The sequence below is a fragment of the Haliotis rubra genome, unplaced genomic scaffold, assembly GCF_003918875.1.
Source record: "Haliotis rubra isolate DU_JTF1 unplaced genomic scaffold, ASM391887v1 Scf267, whole genome shotgun sequence".
In the NCBI taxonomy this organism is placed as follows: domain Eukaryota; kingdom Metazoa; phylum Mollusca; class Gastropoda; order Lepetellida; family Haliotidae; genus Haliotis; species Haliotis rubra.
In genome coordinates this window covers 1,275,071-1,297,859 of record NW_025766747.1, presented here as the reverse complement: position 1 = coordinate 1,297,859, position 22,789 = coordinate 1,275,071, and the positions used below count along the sequence as shown (strand labels likewise).

The window sequence follows — 22,789 nt, the reverse complement described above, 5'->3', positions numbered from 1 at the left end:
ATGTGTGAAACCTATTTCTAATGTCTCCCGCCATGATATTGCTAGAATATTGCTAAAAGCATAACACCATACTCACTCACTGTTGGTTGGTTTCTGTTAGTTCATAATGAATACTGTATGTAAATATATCATGTTTGATTTATAAAATGTTATTTATTGAACTAACATATCAAAGCAATTGTAGCTTGAAAAGTAAGTATTGTACCATTCATAGTCAAGCATGTAAGGCATTTTACAGCTATTTTTCTATCACTATATAAACAAATGTTGGGTATCTACATCTTGCTGAATGATTGTGTACTGACTAAACATGTACTATGTAACATACTGTAAGATCTCTCCAAATAAAGTAATCATATGCCAGTATGGCTAATGCACTGTATTATGTTGTACATTCTGTGTTTGTGTTCATTAACTGACAGTTTAGGACAGGACATAATGAATCTTCATGCAGTTCATGCATATGATTATGCATTTTCTTCTAGGTATCGAGAACAACGCCGAGGAATATGGAGTAGAAGAAAATATATGCATTCTTGTTTTCGGAAGAAGGCCCGGTATACTTCATCCCTTTTCAAACGACTATGAAAGTCTAAAGGAGGCAGTAGGTGAGGATCCTGATGTACCGAAGGGAGGTTATGCCTTCCAGATACGTAGCATTAAGAAAACACCTTTGTTGGAGGTATATAGAAACTTACTTTTTCATAATTTGTAATGTGTATGACACTCTTTCAGATATATATAGATATGATAGATATGATAGATATAACGTCTTGGAGTAATATAAGGAGTATATGGGTTATAATTTAGAAATAATTTGTCAGAAAATGTTGAAGAGAAAATGATGCAACCGTCCAAAATAGTATTTAAGCCTTTTGTAAGAAAGATTAGAACTAAGCCTTTGTAAGAAACTTACTGAATAACCCTTTTTACTCATAGAGAACAATAAGGTTTATTCTTCAAGAAGAAGAGTTATTCGTGTTAATACGAAAATACATGTTTATATGGTATTAGCGAATGTCTCAGTTGATTCTTTCATGTTGGAATTCAAACTTGTTACATAGAGGAAATTGAGTATGGCGGATACTCGCCCTTTCTCCACTACATGCTCGTATGTGTAGCAGCTCTAACCAAAGGTAAGTTGACCTTTATAAACGATGGTTGATTGATTAATTGATTGATTGGTTGGTTGGTGTTTTACGCTTCACGCAGCACTATTCCAGCGATATGGCGGCGATATGTCTGGACCAGACAATCCAGTGATCAACAGAATGAGCATCGATCTACTCATTTGGGATACGATGACATGTGTCAACCAAGTCAGCGAGCCTGACCATCCGATCCCTTTAGTCATCTCTTACGACAAGAGTGGGTTGCTGAAGACCAATTCTAAATGAACAAAAAATTTGATAAATCAACAAAACTAAATCGGCATTCGGTTAAAATATGCTACAGTGTCATAATTATACAATACCCTGACACTGAGTGACACAGAAAGGTCAGTAGTGAACAGATGAACAATAACACCATAACTGATACTTACTACATTCATATGCAGGAGGTGTTTGCGATTTCGGTGGGTATCTGAAAGTTCCGCCTCGGATGGTGGTGGTGACAGATGGAATAACACCCTTCAAGAGGGAACAAGTACAGGACGCACAGGTATTCCATACTTTGACAAAGAAGCCATGGATCCATTGCTCATTGTCAACTTCCAGATGATGTTTTACACTGACCATTTCATAATGGTTCCAGAAATATTGGAAACCGATTTAGTGTAACATCTGGCATATGTAGCTGGCAATGTTGTAGATGCAGGATGTTCGCTATGTGTTGTTTTGAACATAACCGGTGTTGCCATTCTGAGAAAACAAGTTGACTCAATGTCAATGTAGCTTTTATCAGATTGGTGACAGTATGGAATCGGGATATCTATGACTGATTTGAGTCACATTCAGTCACATTCAGTAATCTATATACATATATAGACATATTTAATTTTTATTTAATTTGAAAGCGTTTATTTTGTAGCGTACACACAAAGTTCATTAGCCTGTCTCACAGTCCCCGAACGAAAATATTTTCCCTACTCCCTACAATGCTAAAGCCCTAAATGAAGCAAGTCTTGATTTCCTTTAGTTCACGTATTTCACATCTCAAGGGGTCTTCTTTTCAATATAAATGGGTTTATTTGTTAACATCATAATTATGTACATTCAGAAACTAAGCGTTAGTTTAGAAGTCCATGTGTTAACCTTTGTTTTGTGTAATAAATGTACATGTTTCTCAATGCAGGGATTCCAGTACTTTACGGCCACACTGATGCAGATAATGATGAACCCCAAAACGGAACGTGTGGTCAGCCCAATCGTTTTTGTACCGCATGGAAATGCACAAAAGGTTAATCTAATGATTTATACATTAATGTTCCGTTGTAAAACTTGTGTGGAATAATCCAAATATATTACTATAACGGTCTTGAAATATTTTGAGGGGCGGTAGGGAAGCCTAGTGGTTAAAGCGTTCGCTCGTCACGCCGAAGGCCCGGGTTCGATTCTCCACATGGGTACAATGCTACAATGTGTGTGCCCCCCCCGTTTATATTGCTAAAAAGCGGTGTAAAACCAAAACTTAATCACTCACTTGAAGTGATTGAGTTTGGACCAGGAAAAACAAATCGTGGGCTAAGATTCACTCCTGTGGCGTCCGATCATGATGATTGGTAAACAGACAGGCCACTGATCAAGACACTTAAAAGTATCAAAATGTTACTACATGAGGTATAACGTTATTTGGTACCCAACAGACCTAAAGTGGTGCCTTTTGCTATTTAGAATTTTTTGGCATATTTATTCCCCTGGAGTTCCATGGAAACAATTTGGACTTCGTTTAGAAAAAGGAGTGAATTATTTTCTGGAGCTTATCACACACACAAAAACAAGCCCAATATCTATCAACAAAACTTAACAGATATACCTAACAGATCCCAGGTGCCTTTTGCTAGTTGCGGATTTTTGGCAACTATATTTTTCATGGTTTCCAAGGAAACGTTTTGGACTTTAAGTAACTGTGGGGGCCGGGGTTATCTTCCGTTGACTTTTGTGTATTTTAAGTCCCTGCTGTTTTGCTTACGCCTTCTGTCTTTGGGTATCTTGGCACTGTACTTTTTGAACTTCAGAGTTTGATGCAGTCAACAGCTGATATGTGTCTAGGGGTGATTGTTGAGGATGTCAAGACAATCTGCAACCACCAAAGGGTACAAGTGAGTAAGACGTGGTTTGGTTTGTACGTTGTACAGTACAACGCCACATCCAGCGATGTTCCTCTGATATGACACCGGTCCTGTATATTCCACTCTAGACCAGGCAGTACAGTGACTGGTGTTATGAAACAACGGTCTTTGCAATTAGAATACGATGCCATATTATGATTAAGGTATTTAGCTTGACCAGCGACCCTGTTAATCTTAATCAAGAATGTGTTGCAGAAGATCAGCTGTATGACTCAAGTAGTGTTTCAGCAATAATAGTGCTGTTAAATTTCCAATATGTTATGTCCATATTCCTAATTTAAAACATTGTACGATTGTATAGAAACCTCTTAATCATACACACACGCACGACTTGTCAATATGAATGTATATATTTTCAGATCCTCGTTGCACAAATCATCAAATTTGTTAAAGTGGACCCTGCCCTGCGTGTAGCACGAGTAAAACACGTCGATCTCATTGTTGACGCCGTTTGCCAGGATCTATCAATTGCTGAAAAAGTAAACATTTTCTTGCTATTCGTGTATTCCACGGTTATCAACATGGCCAGACATTACAGATTCATGTCGATGGTCTCAAGGAGTACTTCAACATAAATAGCCATTATGCTTGTTTATGGGAAATATCCCAAAAGATGCAAGTTAATTTCCCCATGACCACAGAATCTTTTGATAACATATGTATCTGCCCACCACCTTTGTGAGCAGTGACGGTTTTAAAGCAATGCATAAAGGTCTTATTTATTTGTGTCGAAATATGATATGCATGGAAATACATGAATATAAAGTTCCCTTAATGATTTGTATCCATCGGACAAAATGAGTGAGTGCGTTAGTTTAATTTTACGCCGCCTTAAACAACTAGGCTACCCCACCGCCCTCTAATAAAATGAATTGACTACTATTAGTATTAAGTGAGTACATTTTTTCAACTAGACAGCTGTTATGCAGAAGGTCAGTGCTAATCTTGACATGGACTTTGGGGCTACGGATGTATTTGACAACGTCAACATATCAGATGACCTCCCTCCCCTTGGGAAAAGAGTGATGCGAGGCCCCGACTGGACGTGGAAGAACGAAGACACGGAGGGGACAGGGACGATAGTCAACCATGCCATTGAGGGAGGTATGGGGACTGGCATAATGGTTGAACTATCTGACAGAAAGTACCAAAACCACACTGCTCATAAACAAACCCTTAACTTCAGTTATGAGGCCTAGTATATTCTTCACCCCACTTACATGTAAAACAGACTTGTTATTAGGAACAAAAATCAACAAAAAGTATATATACCTGTAGTAATATTTTGTAATACTCTGTGTATTTGTTTTGACGAGAACCAAAGTAAAATAACTTCATATATATTATGTGCTTACAATTAGATTTGAGTGTACTTGTTACTGTTTGTTGAAGAAGGAAGGCAGGTGTGTTATTGGTGTTTTTGGCAGGTGTGTTATTTGTGTTGTTGGCAGGTGTGTTATTGGTGTTATTGGCAGGTGTGCTACTAGCAGGTGTGTTATTGGCAGGTGTGTTATTGGCAAGTGTGTTATTGGCAAGTGTGTTATTGGCAGGTGTGTTATTGGCAGGTGTGTTCTTGGCAAGTGTGTTCTTGGCAAGTGTGTTATTGGCAGGTGTGTTATTGGCAAGTGTGACGCAAGATGCATTTAACAAAATGCCAGCAACAAAAACATCCATGGAGACAGAGCTTTCAGTGATGCTGCACCAGTTTTCTGGAACTGAGATCAGTATCTTCCCTGGAAGCATTTAGCAGCCAACTAAAAACTCATCTTTTTCTAGCTACCTTCTTGTTTCTCCACTTTCTTTACACAGCGCAACTGACAGTAGGTTGGACATTAGGGGTTTAACCAGATGCATCATGATTATTATTGACAAAATAACATCCGTCCTTTCTGTAGCGTACATATGGGTGCATTGGGACAACGGAACATGCAACTGGTACAGATACGGTGCAAACGGACAGTATAATGTGTTACTCGTGGATGATCATCCTCGCCTGCCAGATGGAGTTGAACCAATCAGTATAGGAATGGAGGTACAGCCAGGTGAGTAACGTGTACAGTACAGCATCTAGGTGTCTCTCATGCCTGTCAGATGGAGTTGAACCAATCAGTATAGGAATGGAGGTACAGCCAGGTGAGTAACAGGCACAGTACAGCATCCAGGTGTCTCTCACGCCTGCCAGATGGAGTTGAGCCAATCAGTATGGGAATAGAAGTACAGCCAGGTGAGTAACGTGTACAGTACAGCATCCAGGTATCTCTCACGCCTGCCAGATGGAGTTGAACCAATCAGTATAGAAATGGAGGTCCAGCCAGGCGACTAACGCGTACAGTAAAACATCCAGGTGTCTCTTTTATGCCTGTCAGATGGAGTTGAACCAATCAGTATAGGAATAGAGGTACAGCCTGGTGAGTAACGTGTACAGTACAGCATCCAGGTATCTCTCACGCCTGCCAGATGGAGTTGAGCCAATCAGTATGGGAATAGAAGTACAGCCAGGTGAGTAACGTGTACAGTACAGCATCCAGGTATCTCTCACGCCTGCCAGATGGAGTTGAACCAATCAGTATAGGAATGGAGGTACAGCCAGGTGAGTAACGTGTACAGTACAGCATCCAGGTGTATCTCTCATGCCTGCCAGATGGAGTTGAACCAATCAGTATGGGAATAGAAGTACAGCCAGGTGAGTAACGTGTACAGTACAGCATCCAGGTGAATCTCATGCCTGTCAGATGGAGTTGAGCCACTGAGTATAGGAATGGAGGTACAGCCAGGTGAGTAGCAGGCACGGTACAGCATCCAGGTGTCTCTCACGCCTGCTAGATGGAATTGAACCAATCAGTATAGGAATGGAGGTACAGCCAGGTGAGTAACGTGTACACTACAACATCCAGGTGTCTCTCATGCCTGCAAGATGAAGTTGAGCCAATGAGTATAAGACTGGAGGTACAGCCAGGTGAGTAACGTGTACAGTACAGCACTCATGTGTATCTCATGCCTGCCAGATGGAGTTGAACCAATCAGTATGGGAATAGAGGCACAGCCAGGTGAGTAACGTGTACAGTACAGCATCCAGGTGTCTCACAAGCCTGCCAGATGGAGTTGAGCCAATCAGTATAGGAATGGAGGTACAGCAAGGTGAGTAGCATGTACAGTAAAGCATCCAGGTGCCTCTCACGCCTGCCAGATGGAGTTGAGCCAATCAGTATAGGAATGGAGGTACAGCAAGGTGAGTAGCATGTACAGTACAGCATCCAGGTGCCTCTCACGCCTGCCAGATGAAGTTGAGCCAATCAGCATACGACTGGAGGTACAGCCAGGTGAGTTATGTGTACAATACAGCATCCAGGTGTCTCTCACGCCTGCCACATGGAGTTGAGCCAATCAGTATAGGAATAGAGGTACATCATGGTGAGTAACTTGTACAGTAGAGCATCCAGGTGTCTCTCACGCCTGTCAGATGGAGTTGAACCAATCAGTATAGGAATGGAGGTAGAGCCAGGTGAGTTACAGGTACAGTACAGCATCCAGGTGTCTCTCACGCAAGCCAGATGGAGTTGAACCAATCAGTATAGGAATGGAGGTACAGTAAGGTGAGTTACAGGTACAGTACAGCATCTAGGTGTCTCTCATGCCTGTCAGGTGGAGTTGAACCAATCAGTATAGGAATGGAGGTAGAGCCAGGTGTGTTACAGGTACAGTAGAGCATCCAGGTGTCTCTCATGCCTGCCAGATGGAGTTGAGCCAATCAGTATAGGAATAGAGGTACAGCATGGAGAGCTACGTGTACAGTAAAGCATCCAGGTGTCTCTCATGCCTGTCAGATGGAGTTGAGCCAATCAGTATAGGAATAGAGGTACATCATGGTGAGTAACTTGTACAGTATCAGTATAGGAATAGAGGTACATCATGGTGAGTAACTTGTACAGTAGAGCATCCAGGTGTCTCTCATGCCTGCCAGATGGAGTTGAGCCAATCAGTATAGGAATAGAGGTACATCATGGTGAGTAACTTGTACAGTAGAGCATCCAGGTGTCTCTCATGCCTGCCAGATCGAGTTGAGCCAATCAGTATAGGAATAGAGGTACATCATGGTGAGTAACTTGTACAGTAGAGCATCCAGGTGTCTCTCATGCCTGCCAGATGAGAGGAGCCATCGAGTTGAGTTGAGTACAGCATGGAGAGCAACCAGTATCTCTCATAGCCAGATGGAGTTGAGCCAATCAGTATAGGAATAGAGGTCCATCATGGTGAGTAACTTGTACAGTAAGAGCATCAGGTGTACTGTCAGTAGAGCATCCAGGTGTCCTCAGGTGTAACTTGTCAGTACAGCCTCATGCCTGCCAGATGGAGTTGAGCCAATCAGGTACATATAGGAATAGAGGTACAGCATGGTGAGACTTGGTAGAGGTACATCATGGATGGAGTACCAGTGGAGAATCCAGGTGTCTCTCATGCCTGCCTGCCAGATGGAGTTGAGCCAATCAGTATAGGAATAGGAGCATGTACAGGTGTCTCTCAGGTGCCTGTGCAAAGCATCCAGGTGTCAGATGGAGTTCAATCAGTATAGGAATAGAGGTACATCATGGTGAGTGCCTGCATCCAGATGGAGTTGAGCCAATCAGTATAGGAATAGAGGTACATCATGGTGAGTAACTTGTACAGTAGAGCATCCAGGTGTCTCTCATGCCTGCCAGATGGAGTTGAGCCAATCAGTATAGGAATAGAGGTACATCATGGTGAGTAACTTGTACAGTAGAGCATCCAGGTGTCTCTCATGCCTGCCAGATGGAGTTGAGCCAATCAGTATAGGAATAGAGGAGGTACATCATGGTGAGTTACTTGTACAGTAAAGCATCCAGGTGTCTCTCATGCCTGCCAGATGGAGTTGAGCCAATCAGTATAGGAATAGAGGTACATCATGGTGAGTAACTTGTACAGTAGAGCATCCAGGTGTCTCTCATGCCTGCCAGATGGAGTTGAGCCAATCAGTATAGGAATAGAGGTACATCATGGTGAGTAACTTGTACAGTAGAGCATCCAGGTGTCTCTCATGCCTGCCAGATGGAGTTGAGCCAATCAGTATAGGAATGGGAGGAGGTACAGCATGGAGAGCTACGTGTACAGTAGAGCATCCAGGTATCTCTCATGCCTGCCAGATGGAGTTGAGCCAATCAGTATAGGAATAGAGGTCCATCATGGTGAGTAACTTGTACAGTAGAGCATCCAGGTGTCTCTCATGCCTGTCAGATGGAGTTGAGCCTATCAGTATAGGAATAGAGGTACATCATGGTGAGTAACTTGTACAGTACAGCATCCAGGTGTCTCTCATGCCTGTCAGATGGAGTTGAGCCAATCCGTATAGGAATATAGGTACATCATGGTGAGTAACTTGTACAGTAGAGCATCCAGGTGTCTCTCATGCCTGTCCGATGGAGTTGAACCAATCAGTATAGGAATGGAGGTAGAGCTAGGTGAGTTACAGGTACAGTACAGCATCCAGGTGTCTCTCACGCAAGCCAGATGGAGTTGAACCAATCAGTATAGGAATGGAGGTACAGTAAGGTGAGTTACAGGTACAGTACAGCATCCAGGTGTCTCTCATGCCTGTCAGGTGGAGTTGAACCAATCAGTATAGGAATGGAGGTAGAGCCAGGTGTGTTACAGGTACAGTAGAGCATCCAGGTGTCTCTCATGCCTGCCAGATGGAGTTGAGCCAATCAGTATAGGAATAGAGGTACATCATGGTGAGTAACTTGTACAGTAGAGCATCCAGGTGTCTCTCATGCCTGCCAGATGGAGTTGAGCCAATCAGTATAGGAATGGAGGTACAGCATGGAGAGCTACGTGTACAGTACAGCATCCAGGTGTCTCTCATGCCTGTCAGATGGAGTTGAGCCAATCAGTATAGGAATAGAGGTACATCATGGTGAGTAACTTGTACAGTAAAGCATCCAGGTGTCTCTCATGCCTGCCAGATGGAGTTGAGCCAATCAGTATAGGAATAGAGGTACAGCAAGGTGAGTAACTTGTACAGTACAGCATCCAGGTGTCTCTCATGCCTGCCAGATGGAGTTGAACCAATCAGTATAGGAATAGAGGTACAGCAAGGTGAGTAATGTGTACAGTACAGCATCCAGGTGTCTCTCATGCCTGCCAGATGGAGTTGAACCAATCAGTATAGGAATGGAGATACAGTCAGGTGAGTAACGTGTACAGTACAGTATCCAGGTGTCTCTCATGCCTGTCAGATGGAGTTGAGCCAATCAGTATAGGAATGGAGGTACAGCCAGGTGAGTAACAGGTACAGTACAGCATCCAGGTATCTCTCATGCCTGCCAGATGGAGTTGAACCAATCAGTATAGGAATGGAGGTACAGCCAGGTGAGTAACTTGTACAGTACAGCATCCAGGTATCTCTCACGCCTGCCAGATGGAGTTGAACCGATCAGTATAGGAATAGAGGTACAGCAAGGTGAGTAACGTGTACAGTACAGCATCCAGGTGTCTCTCATGCCTGCCAGATGGAGTTGAACCAATCAGTATAGGAATGGAGATACAGTCAGGTGAGTAACGTGTACAGTACAGTATCCAGGTGTCTCTCATGCCCGTCAGGTGGAAGTGAGCCACTGAGTATAGACATGGAGGTATAGCCAGGTGAGTAACAGGTACAGTACAGCATCCAGGTGTCTCTCACGCAAGCCAGATGGAGTTGAACCAATCAGTATAGGAATGGAGGTACAGCCAGGTGAGTAACGTGTACAGTACAGTATCCAGGTGTCTCTCACGCCTGTCAGATGTAGTTGAGCCAATCAGTATAGGAATGGAGGTACAGCCAAGTGAGTGACGTGTGCACTACAACATTCAGGTGTCTCTCACGCCTGCCAGATGAAATTGAGCTAATCAGTATAGGAATGGAGATACTGCCAGGTGAGTAACGTGTACAGTACAGTATCCAGGTGTCTCTCACGCAAGCCAGATGTAGTTGAGCCAATCAGTATAGGAATGGAGGTACAGCCAGGTGAGTAACAGGTACAGTAGTATCCAGGGACATTATGAACACGCTGAATGGAGTTAAACCAGTCAGTAAAGGAATGCATGAGCAGTAGGTCCGGTGGGACATAATAGTCTTGCTTACAGCTTTAGTAAATGTGGACGGAAGGTTCTAGTTATAACCGTATCAATCTGATATGCATGTCGTAACTTTATTATACTCACACATTCTTTCTTTGTCAGGTCCTGACATGGAAACGGGCAGCTGTGATGATAACCAGTCAGGGACTGTCATCAGACTAATTGACGCCCGAGTGCTGGTACGTGATGTCACACATGATGTCATAGCGTTGTAGTATTTGTATACCGCAATCCTACATGACAAAGCTTCTGACAAACTTCACCCCGTGGAAGTTATATTTGGAGTGCTGGACTTCCTCTTAAATATCTTCTATTTAAAATGTGGCCGTAAGGCATTTAGACAAGAAGTAGGTACCCTCACAGGCACAATGTGTGTTCGTTCGCCTCCTTTCGTATCTGTTTCTCTATGCATAAAAATCGGAATTTCTACTGGCCTATTGAAAACGAAAGAACTTAAGCTTCAGATATATTGATGATCTGACACCGTTCAATAAAAAGCACATGTCCGGTTCCTTTCCATTGATTAACCAGCCTGGACTAACAGCCACACGTGGCCCATATTTAGATGCATAAAGACTTTACTACGAGAGTGACGATTTCAACTTTCCATTAGTCAAGTTCCCATTAATGCCGAGCAATGTTCCATGTTTACATTAAGGTGCAATCGTGCTTGGTGTATTTACTATACGAATCTTGCTCAGAAGAATATGCAAGGCCTCAGTAAGCATTTCAATAAGTTTTCTGGTGGATACCTTGAGGTCTTCGCAAAATCCGACACATTTGTGTTGAAAAAAGACGTCAGATGCCATTTACTATTTTGACTTGTACCAGACGTTCCCATGTCCTCCCCGTAGACAGTAAGGCACTAACCTTTTCGCGAACATCTACTATCATCACTATTTGATAGTCATTCACAAACACATTCTAATGATATCTTACTGTCGACTCTGCTATTGGCACAGATTTCCTGTGGATGTGAAAAAAAGGCTGCTGTATTTATAGATTCCCCATAGCTGATGTGATGATCGAACCGAATTGATATTTTGTGTAAGAGTATAAACCTACTGTATCTGATAATGTATAAATATACATTTTTTTTGAGAAGTTTATTATGTAACGTATTTTAGAATCCATGCGGATCGTATGATCTGTTATTAGAGTGTGTAGTCCAACAGATTGTGTTATGTTCATATATCTATGTATTAATCAATTTTCAGGTCATCTGGGAGAATCAAAGCATTTGTGAACACAGATACGGCGAAAATGGCAAATACGACGTTTTAATCAGGTAGGACTTGACAACGCTATATCAAAACTGTTGTAGCCTGACGTACAAAAGAAAGTACACACCTGATGCTTTGGTCAAATGTTTTCCTAAAACAGCGTAATATTTAGAAAAGTGTTTTCATTGTGACTCACAAGTCACAAACAGTGTGTACGTGTTGCAATAACACCATAGATATCGTACCCAGTTGGAACATTGCTAGCAAAATATTTACGTTTTTTTAATAGTCTCAAAACACCAGGTGTGTACTTTCTTTTGTACATCAGTATGCATGTTTTGCAAAATTTGTGAGCTTGTACCTAATACTCTTAATCTGTCACAACAGGCTGCCCTTGCAGAACGTTGGTACCCATAGACAAAGTGCATCATATGAAGACGGAGCACTCAGGTCATCACATGGTGAGTGTAGAAGAAATATACACCAACCTCTGAGGCCTATAATAACGTTCCGCCGGTCTGTGCAATGATTGATAGATTGGGCAGGACCTTTACTATTGTATAGATCTATATATAAATTTATCATCCAAAACTGGCCTCCACATGAAATATCGCTGCCGGTGATGTCGCTACAGGGAAATTCCATTGCAATGTGTCACAGACCCTTATGACTTTATGGGTTGTACCGGTTGTTGCGGTTGTCAGCGTGTGTATTATGCATTGGTTAGTAGGTGTATCATGGATTCATCAGACAGCGTATCATGCATTCATCAGACGGTGTATCATGCATTCATTAGAAGCTGTATCATGCATTCATCAGCCATGTATTAGACATATATCAGACGGTGTATCATGCATTCATCAGACGATGTATCATGCATTCATCAGTAGGTGTATCATGCATTCGTCAGACGATGTATCATGCATTCATCAGACGGTGTATCATGCATTCATCAGACGATGTATCATGCATTCATTAGTAGGTGTATCATGCATTCGTCAGACGATGTATCATGCATTCATCAGACGGTGTATCATGCATTCATCAGACGGTGTATCATGCATTCATCAGACGATGTAACATGCATCCATCCGACGGTGTATCATGCATTCACCAGACGATGTATCATGCATTCATTAAACGGTGTATCATGTATTCATCATTAGGTGTATCATGCATTCATCAGACGATGTATCATGCATTCATCAGACGGTGTATCAAGCATTCATCAGACGGTGTATCATGCATTCATGAGACTGTGTATCGTGCATTCATCAGACGGTGTATCATGCATTCATCAGACGATGTATCAGGCATTCATCAGACGGTCTATCATGCATTCATCAGACGGTGTATCATGCATTCATCAGACGGTGTATCATGCATTCATCAGACGGTGTATCATGCATTGGTGATTAGGTGTATCATACTTTCATTAAACGGTGTGTCATGCATTCATCAGACGGTGTATCATGCATTGGTTAGTAGGTGTATCAGGCATTCATTAAACTGTGTGTCATGCATTCATCAGACGGTGTATCATGCATTGGTGAGTAGGTGTATCATGCATTCATTAAATGGTGTGTCACGCATTCATCAAACAGTGTATCATGCATTGGTTAGTAGGTGTACCATGTATTCATCAGACGGTGTATCATGCATTGGTTAGTAGGTGTATCAGGCATTTATTAAACGGTGTGTCAAGCATTCATCAGATGGTGTATTATGCATTCATCAGACGGTGTATCATGCATTCATTAGACGGTGTGTCATGCATTCATGAGATGGTTTATTATGCACTCATTAAACGGTGTATCACGCATTCATGAGATGATGTATCATACATTGGTTAGTAGGTGTGTCATGCATTCATTAGACGGTGTATCATGCATTCATGAGATGGTGTATTATGCATTCATTAAACGGTGTATCATGCATTCATCAGATGGTGTATCATGCATTGATGAGTAGGTGTATCATGCATTCATTAAACGGTGTGTCATGCATTCATCAGACGGTGTATCATGCATTGGTGAGTAGGTGTATCAGGCATTCATTAAACGGTGTGTCATGCATTCATCAGAAGGTATTTCATGCATTGGTGAGTCGGTGTATCATGCATTCATTAAACGGTGTGTCATGCATTCATCAAACGGTGTATCATGCATTGGTTAGTAGGTGTACCAGGTATTCATCAGACGGTGTATCATGCATTGGTTAGTAGGTGTATCAGGCATTTATTAAACGGTGTGTCAAGCATTCATCAGATGGTGTATTATGCATTCATCAGACGGTGTATCATGCATTCATTAGACGGTGTGTCATGCATTCATGAGATGGTTTAATATGCACTCATTAAACGGTGTATCACGCATTCATGAGATGATGTATCATACATTGGTTAGTAGGTGTGTCATGCATTCATTAGACGGTGTACCATGCATTCATGAGATGGTGTATTATGCATTCATTAAACTGTGTATCATGCATTCATCGGACGGTGTATCATGCATTGGTTATTAGATGTACCATGTATTCATCAAACGGTGTATCATACATTCATCAGACGGTGTATCATGCATTGGTGAGTAGGTGTATCATGCATTCATTAAACGGTGTGTCATGCATTCATCAGACGGTGTATCATGCATTGGTTAGTAGGTGTACCAGGTATTCATCAGACGGTGTATCATGCATTCATTAGACGGTGTGTCATGCATTCATGAGATGGTTTATTATGCACTCATTAAACGGTGTATCACGCATTCATGAGATGATGTATCATACATTGGTTAGTAGGTGTGTCATGCATTCATTAGACGGTGTATCATGCATTCATGAGATGGTGTATTATGCATTCATTAAACGGTGTATCATGCATTCATCAGACGGTGTATCATGCATTGGTGAGTAGGTGTATCATGCATTCATTAAACGGTGTGTCATGCATTCATCAGACGGTGTATCATGCATTGGTTAATAGATGTACCATGTATTCATCAAACGGTGTATCATACATTCATCAGACGGTGTATCATGCATTGGTGAGTATGTGTATCATGCATTCATGAAACGTTGTGTCATGCATTCATCAGACGGTGTATCATGCATTGGTTGGTAGGTGTACCATGTATTCATCAGACGGTGTATCATGCATTGGTTAGTAGGTGTATCAGGCATTCTTTAAACGGTGTGTCATGCATTCATCAGACGGTGTATCATGCATTCATGAGATGGTGTATTATGCATTTATTAAACGGTGTATCATGCATTCATCAGACGGTGTATCATGCATTGGTGAGTAGGTGTGTCATGCATTCATTAAACGGTGTGTCATGCATTCATCAGACGGTGTATCATGCATTGGTTAATAGATGTACCATGTATTCATCAAACGGTGTATCATACATTCATCAGGCGGTGTATTATGCATTGGTGAGTAGGTGTATCATGCATTCATTAAACGGTGTGTCATGCATTCATCAGACGGTGTATCATGCATTGGTTAGTAGGTGTACCATGTATTCATGAGACGGTGTATCATGCATTGGTTAGTAGGTGTATCAGGCATTCATTAAACGGTGTGTCATGCATTCATCAGACGGTGTATCATGCATTCATGACATGGTGTATTATGCATTCATTAAACGGTGTATCATGCATTCATCAGACGGTGTATCATGCATTGGTGAGTAGGTGTGTCATGCATTCATTAGACGGTGTATCAGGCCTTTATTAAACGGTGTATCATGCATTGGTTAGTAGGTGTACCATGTATTCATGAGACGGTGTATCATGCATTAGTTAGTAGGTGTATCAGGCCTTTATTAAACGGTTTGTCATGCATTCATGAGATGATGTATTATGCATTCATTAAACGGTGTATCATGCATTCATCAGACAGTGTATCATGCATTGGTGAGTAGGTGTATCATACATTCGTTAAACGGTGTGTCATGGATTCATCAGACGGTGTATCATGCATTGGTTAGTAGGTGTATCATTTATTTCATCAGACGGTGTATCATGCATTGGTTAGTAGGTGTAGTAGTATATACAATGGGGGTTTTGGACCAAGTCCAACAAAAGCCTCTGCAAAGCCTTATTTGTGAAATAAGGCTTTGGTCGGACCCTTTATCCAGCTACCATTACCCCTACTGCTTTTGAGTCCCCCCGGCACTGAAAGCCTTATTTCATTACTATGAAAAAGTTTGAGACGCTAGCGTGATACGAACGCCCAATGTTATACCTCACAGCCGCACCACTTAACCGACTGAGCTACCGGGGACATGGCTGAAATATGTCGGTTAACGGGTCTATCCTGAGATAGCGAACTAGCACTTTCCTGATCATGTGACATGCCGTGTTGACAGGATACTATGTTGGGATTACTTGGTATTTTGCTTGGGGGGTAACATTGTGCCGTACGTCACGATCAATAATTCCGCTCTAACAAACCCTCTACCTGGCCCATCCCTCAAGTAGTACAAGTTAGGCTCGTCGGCTTTCATGTCCACTTTATCTATGTTGTAAGTTTTGACTGACCATATTGGGTCAGTGGCTCGCTTACAGCTATCACCCTCGTGTTCCCCCGGCTGGTATATATACCTAACTAGGGCCCTATCTGGTATCTGTTTCTCCTTCCCACGCAATGGAGCAGCCGACTCTGCCACTATTGATTTTAGTTTGATAGCGTCTGCCGGTTTCTTGCCGGTGAGACGGGTGGCTTCATGGTTGATTGCCGACACCACCTTGGGTAACCTAGCGACCCATTCAGTCGATTGCTTCCCCCGGGTTGGCCATCTCCCTCGCATACTGATACCCGAATAAGCGCTCAGCCAAAGTTCTATTGAATCTCTCAACTATGGCTTGGCTGCGATGGGCTCCAGCCGTGCCACGCCTGACCCTTGTATCGTGTTTGTCTAACAGGTGTGACACGACACCCATGAACTCCCGCCCGGGGTCAACTTGCAGCTCTGTTGGCCACGTCAGCGGACTGCGTTTGTATATACGCTCGAATCCGCGGGCTACCTGGACCGAGTCTTTCGCGGTCAAGGGTTCGGCTTCCTTATAGCGACTGGCTACGTCCACTACGGTTAAGGCATACTTGTACCTCTTGTCGTGGGGTAGGAATAGTAGGTCTGCCTGGTGAACGCTGTTGGGTATATTAATACCAAACTTCCTTCTAGGCACGTAGCGTGGTGGTGGCAAATAGATCTGCCACAGGGCTTGTTTTTCAAGCCACGCTTTGGCCTCCTCCGGCGGTACTCGCGCCATTTTAGCTAGCTTATCTACAGCACTAGCTCCTTTCCAGTACCTCCTTTCCAGTAAATAGCCTCAAACTTTCTCTGGTTCCGTGACATGTCGCCCCGACAGGGTATTTATATATACCTATGTTCTTGGTTCAATTTTCTCATGCCCGTACGCGTACGTGTTTATCCCATCAATAGCTATCCAACGTTTAGTGTCCATCAGCGACAGGGACGTCTTCTTTATAATCAGTCCGTATATCTTATGCCCATCACTTCTAAGTGTGTTCATTTTATGTCTAAAGGTACGGGTCTTGAACAGGGCTTCCTTGAATCTGGCGTGTTTGATGTGTTGTTTAACCACGTACTTCTTAACACCCTTAGCCTTCCGGATCTCACCATTGTCGGCCTTCAGTATGGAATACATCTAAGGCCTCAAACCTATGTACTCGGCTATGGGCGTGCCAGCACACTCGTTCTTCATCTTACCTAGGACCTTTCTATTTACTGTGCTGTGTATGGCATGGTCCTTGGGGTAGTCGCTGGTGTCGTACAAATCGAGGTGTTTTTTCATGTCCTCGTACACGTCCTCGGTTCGAATCTCCATCAGCAGGGAATCCGTGTCAGTGTACAGCACTTCACACCTGTCGTCGTACTGTTTCTTAAGCTTGTTGTAGTAAAAGTCGTACATCAGGTGTTTGGATAAATCGAGGATGCTCATCCCCACGTAAACAGGCCGGTTGAATTTTATGTGGCTTTTCTTCATGTGTAGGGCAACTAGGTCATCGGTGAATATCTTGCTACGGTTGAATGCCGGAATGGCTATCAGTCTCCTGAGCTTGTCTTCCTCATTCGACCGAACCAGCTTCACAGTCACGCGTTTCCTCAGGTTCTCCATAGTCTTACCAAACACCGAGTTGTTCATGAGCTTATAGAGATTTTTCTCAAAGTCACTGGTGGCCAGATTTCGGAGGTCTGTGTTCATTCTGATGTACGGCTCCATCCAGGGGCTCTGGTTGAACACGAGCACCCTGTGTATTTTAGTCAGCCTCATACCCAACGACAGGTACAGCTGTAGGTTGCGGTAGTAAACGATGTACTTGGTCTTATTCATTAAGTTAGGCACGAGTTTTTCAACGTCTGCCACCCGCCCACCTAATAAGTTATGTTGGTACTCAGACATCCAGTCTGGGTTAACCCTCATAATTTCGGGGGCCAGGGGGGTAGCTGTTGTGTGATGTGTGTAATGCCTTGGGGTATTCCAAGTCAACCTCGAGGATATAACCTTTGTTCGAATCTGGTGCGATGCTCATAACATCAATGGGTGACGCCCATTCGAATCCCCCTGTGGGTAGATACTGGCTCATAGCCCAGCCGTACAGGTTGTTGGCATCGAGTTAGAGAATATGATTGGTTGGCTTGCTCGGGTCGTAGCCCTTCACGTATTGATTATTTGCTTTCGCGTATCGTTTGGTTGCCATGGAGATCCCGCCTCGCAAGCCTTTCTCAATGAATAGGTGCATGTCATAATCTGTAAGCAATTCCAACTTAACTCCGGTCTTTTTCAACAAGGCATCCCACGACAGACCTAGGCTGGTGTAATACCATGCAGGGTCGAGTTTATACTGCTTGAAACATGTCCCGCCTAAACGTCTCAAATACGTCGGCTAACAGCAGTACATCTGTCCTCAAGTACAGGTCGTGATAGTCACCCAGATTCTTACAACCCAGTTTATTCCATACATTAATAGCGTGTGAGTAATCATCTTGGGATATTTCCGAGTCGGTCAGATAGCTGTAAAATTCTCTGATGGGGGGTAGTCTGGTCTCGGCGAACTTGGCCCAACCATCCATGTACTCATAGGGGTACACACCCTTCCTCATCAGCAGGGGTCTAGTCTCAGCGTCGGTGTATCGATCGGTGATAGGGAAGGTATCGTTGGCCTTGACCAGACTGTCAAGTGACGACAGTAGGAACTGAACCGAGTCGATGAACCTCAGGCCGTTTAAGCTGAAGGAAATGTATCTCTCCATGTTGTTGGGGATACACGTTATATTACCATCAATTTTCGCGATGGCCTGCATGATTAAGTGAGAGTCGTACCCTCTCAAGTTGTGAAAGACCACGGGGATGTTTTTTGTCTTAGGGATGATTCTAAGCTTCAGGTTACACGTGCTGTGAGCGGCGCCTCTATACTTACCAGTTACATGACAGTGATCTCTCACCGAATCACCGTTAAGTGGTGAGTCACACACGTGGCAGTTAGTGCTACAGGCGTGAGCTAGCCTGTCGGCTTGGGTCATACGCATGGGAGCGACTGTATACAGTGCGTTCCTAATAATTTTTTCTTCCTCCTGCAAACACTTAAGAAACTTTTAGCCGCGTCGGGACCCCTGTACACTACCGGAGCTTTCGTTTTCCCATCACAACAGACGACAATGTATCCAAACCCACTGGCCTCATGCTCCTGTGTTTTCTGTGTGAAGCTCTCACCTGTGGGAGTACCCCCGGCAGCCTCAACAGGTTTGACCAAGGCTTCAAAGTCGGCGTATATGATATAAGGCACAGACATTTGGTTCTTGTGGTTACCGAATTTTAGGATATTATCACCTTCCTTAGGCATGTCGACTCGTATAGCCGTCTGCCCCACACCTTGGCAATCCTCCCAGTGGGATTCTAATAAATCAGCTCGTGTGAAGCCATGTAGGCACCTTTCGCAGAAGTGGCTCTTTTCTCTGTGTGCCGATTGGTCATACAACAGCCTGCTAAAGTGTTTTATCCATGTGTAGTGGTACTTGTCGCCTCGCTGGATCATGAATATATTGATAACGCGTTTCCCCCCCTGTCCCCCCAGTTGGGGTTCCCCCAACGCTGGGCTGACTTTGTGCACTATTGTTGTGTTACCTTCGTGCCCAAAGACATTTATAGCTAGATTATTCTGTTTTTCTATTTTAGTTATCTGGGATATGGGGGTGGGTTCATCTTTACCATCCCAGTTGAGCCCATCGTCTTGGGGATAGCTAGAAAACCTGTCTGAATGAGTGTCAGCTGGAAACAAGGCTGACCTGATAGCTACCCTCAGGCAATCGTCTCCGCTATTCTTGACGTTGACCATGGCATGTTTTTTCCTATAGTAGGGGGGCAAGTCTAGGTATGACCCGCCTCTGAACGGCACGTAGTTAGCTATGTCTAGATAGACATTATCGATTTTATCTACAGCCCACCCGGACCCCAAGTGTGTGTAGCGTTCTAGGTATTCTCGTATCTGCTGAAAACTGGTATCGATTGATGCGTCTATGGTCTCTATATGGGTCACGACCTCTTGCCTACACCGGAAGTAAGGCTGAACGTACTCAGTGATCCCTTCCCCCACGCCCACCTCCTTATCGAGTGACATTTTCACTGTGATTTGAAATTTGATACTTCCCAGACTGTTTAGTTCCTGGTTGACCTTATCAGCTATCAGAGGCTTGATATCTGTGATGTCTATATTCCTATCAACATGCATGCGCCAGCCTCTCAAATAGTTGCCTACAGCGCGCTCAGTGCGCACGAACTGTAGGTCAATAGCTCTATTCTGCCGTAATAGTTCTACAAGCTGTGGTTTCCTCATACGGGAATATCCCCCTAAACCCAAATTGCGTACCTCGGCTTTTAATTGTTTTACAGTGGGAGGTTTTGCTACGGGGGCATGTGATAACAATGCGATTAACCCGGCTCTCCCCAGGTTTGAATAACCCGTGAGCCCAAGCTGTTTTGCTTGAGCTTTTAATTGTTTTACCGTAGGAGGGGCTTCTAAACCTAGTAATCTCAACAAGGCTGGCTTCCTCATTCGAGAATAACCGATAGTAGTCATAGTTGCGTACACACCTAAGAAGATCAATCTCTAATTGGGCCACCGTAAAGGTAAAAAATGAGTAAATATCTAGATACACCTCATCGATTATTCCCTCGACCCACCCGGAACATGCGCAGCATAGTAGGGTGTTTTGTATTACTTGCAACGAGCCGTCAACAAGTATATCTATCTCCCCATGCACATCTACTCGCCCCCCATCATAGTAATTCCAAGTGTGTCCAGCCCATGGCACATCAAACCCTACTTTTACCATGATTGTAAACGAGCACCCCTTATATAGTTCACTAACAATCATGGGTTTGAAGACACTGATATCTATACTTTTCCCCACATCCATCTGCCAGCTTCTCAGGCAACGTTCCCTGGACTCAATTTCCACAAACATAGCTATACGTAGGTGTGCACAGTGTCTAATTGGGCCACTGTCAAAGGGAGGTAACTCCTCAGTATGAACAGTCATCCAGTATGAACAACGTCGACTCCCCTTTAAATTTCTCGTGAAGAGCTTTCAACCAGTCCTGCAGGCGTGTTCCCGGGTCGACTTTGTGTACGTCCGGGTCCGTCATCACCCAAGGTCTTTCCGTGTACGTTTTATTCATGCTCAGAGTAGGGCACATGATAACGATGTTGTCGAACACATCCCTGTAGTACCCCTCCAACATATCCAACACGAAAACGGTCTTCCCAAAGCCAGTCTGCACACACACTATGGCGCAGTGTGGGTCGCGGGGCAAATCAATAGATGGCTTGCACGAATCTCCCATTGTCTATATTAAGTTGCGCGTCCATAATAACGTACAGATATAATTTCAACTTGCCAGCGGGTTGAGCCTTCTTGGTAATCTGGATGGTTATCCCCTCGCTGCTGTTGTCTATGCGGCGACCGCTACCGTGCAGTTTATCGTCATCCGTGGATCGCATGTCCAACCATAGGGTGTACTTGGTGGTCAGGTATTCACCGATCTGCACGGAGGATAGGTCCAGGTCCTTGGTTATGTATGGGTGTTGTTTGATGGCCGCTAGCTTTTTTATCTCATCCCACTGCTGGTATGCTCTCATACCATGACTGAACAGCTGGTTGGGCACGCCCTCTATGGTCACTTCCACCTTTTCAATTTTGGGGTTGAAAACTTCTCGCTGTCCCTCCGGAACGGCTCGTAATCCTCCACGGGGACGACCAGGATACCTTTCATCGATCACGCCGGCACGTTCAGGTTGATATTCCACACAGTGTCGCTCTTATCTCGCACGACGACTGATCTATGCGCAGTATGCGGTCGTACAGGATGGCCATCTTCCCCGAGTACTGGCTTCGAACCTGCCTTGCCAGCTCCGGGCTAGTGACCATGTCGAACTCCAGAGAGATGTTGTCTATGGCGTAACTGGCCTCATCGCCGTTCGGCGTACGCACTACTTTACTGTAGTCGTTAAACGTGAGCTCGTATTCAAGCCTATCACTCAGCGCGGCCTGGTAAAACGGCGCGTGTGACGTGAGCAACTCGAAGTCGAGCGGCACGCAGAACCTGTTCCCGTACGCTTGAGCGATGGCCTTTTCACCGTCCGTGATCTTGGCTAACTGGTCTGCCGTGAAGCCATACCCCATGCGCAACCGAGTTGATTTGCTGATGCCTTGATACACGTCATTGACGCGTTCTCCCTAGCTTTTCCAGAGGTCCCCGTAGCAGTGAAACACGTCGCTGTCGTCGATGCTCAGCACCTCGTTACCGCTGATCTGGATGGTGGTTTTCTTGATGATAGCTCGGCCTACGTTCCGCACTAGCTCGCGTTTGTCGTTGTCGGAGGTCAGCGTGAGGTTGAACGCCAGTCGAACCGTGCCTGGTACAATGAGGTCATTCTCACCAAGGTTTGGGAATCATAACCAGCAGCGTTTTATTCTTGTCTATCTTGCTGGGATTGTTGGTGATGGTCACCGACTGGCGCACGGTTCTGACGCCTAGAGGCTCTCTTGATCTCCGGAAGGGATCTAGTTTTCTACCATACATTGTTATATAAATGAAATATATAAGTTTT

The 22,789-nt window shown here is 44.0% G+C and overlaps 1 protein-coding gene across 3 annotated transcripts in view; it reads left to right on the top strand.

Moving 5' to 3' along the window:
* LOC124280423 overlaps positions 1 to 22,789 on the top strand; it is a 51,351-nt gene that overhangs the window by 9,678 nt on the left and 18,884 nt on the right. For all 3 annotated transcript variants that reach the window (XM_046716363.1, XM_046716364.1, XM_046716365.1), the window contains 11 exons: positions 486 to 608; positions 1,065 to 1,136; positions 1,559 to 1,662; positions 2,296 to 2,400; positions 3,179 to 3,262; positions 3,652 to 3,771; positions 4,207 to 4,396; positions 5,188 to 5,334; positions 10,529 to 10,605; positions 11,644 to 11,714; positions 12,037 to 12,110. In XM_046716363.1, the coding sequence (XP_046572319.1) occupies positions 486 to 608; positions 1,065 to 1,136; positions 1,559 to 1,662; positions 2,296 to 2,400; positions 3,179 to 3,262; positions 3,652 to 3,771; positions 4,207 to 4,396; positions 5,188 to 5,334; positions 10,529 to 10,605; positions 11,644 to 11,714; positions 12,037 to 12,110 (1,167 nt within the window). The remainder of the gene's footprint in view (positions 1 to 485; positions 609 to 1,064; positions 1,137 to 1,558; positions 1,663 to 2,295; positions 2,401 to 3,178; positions 3,263 to 3,651; positions 3,772 to 4,206; positions 4,397 to 5,187; positions 5,335 to 10,528; positions 10,606 to 11,643; positions 11,715 to 12,036; positions 12,111 to 22,789) is intronic.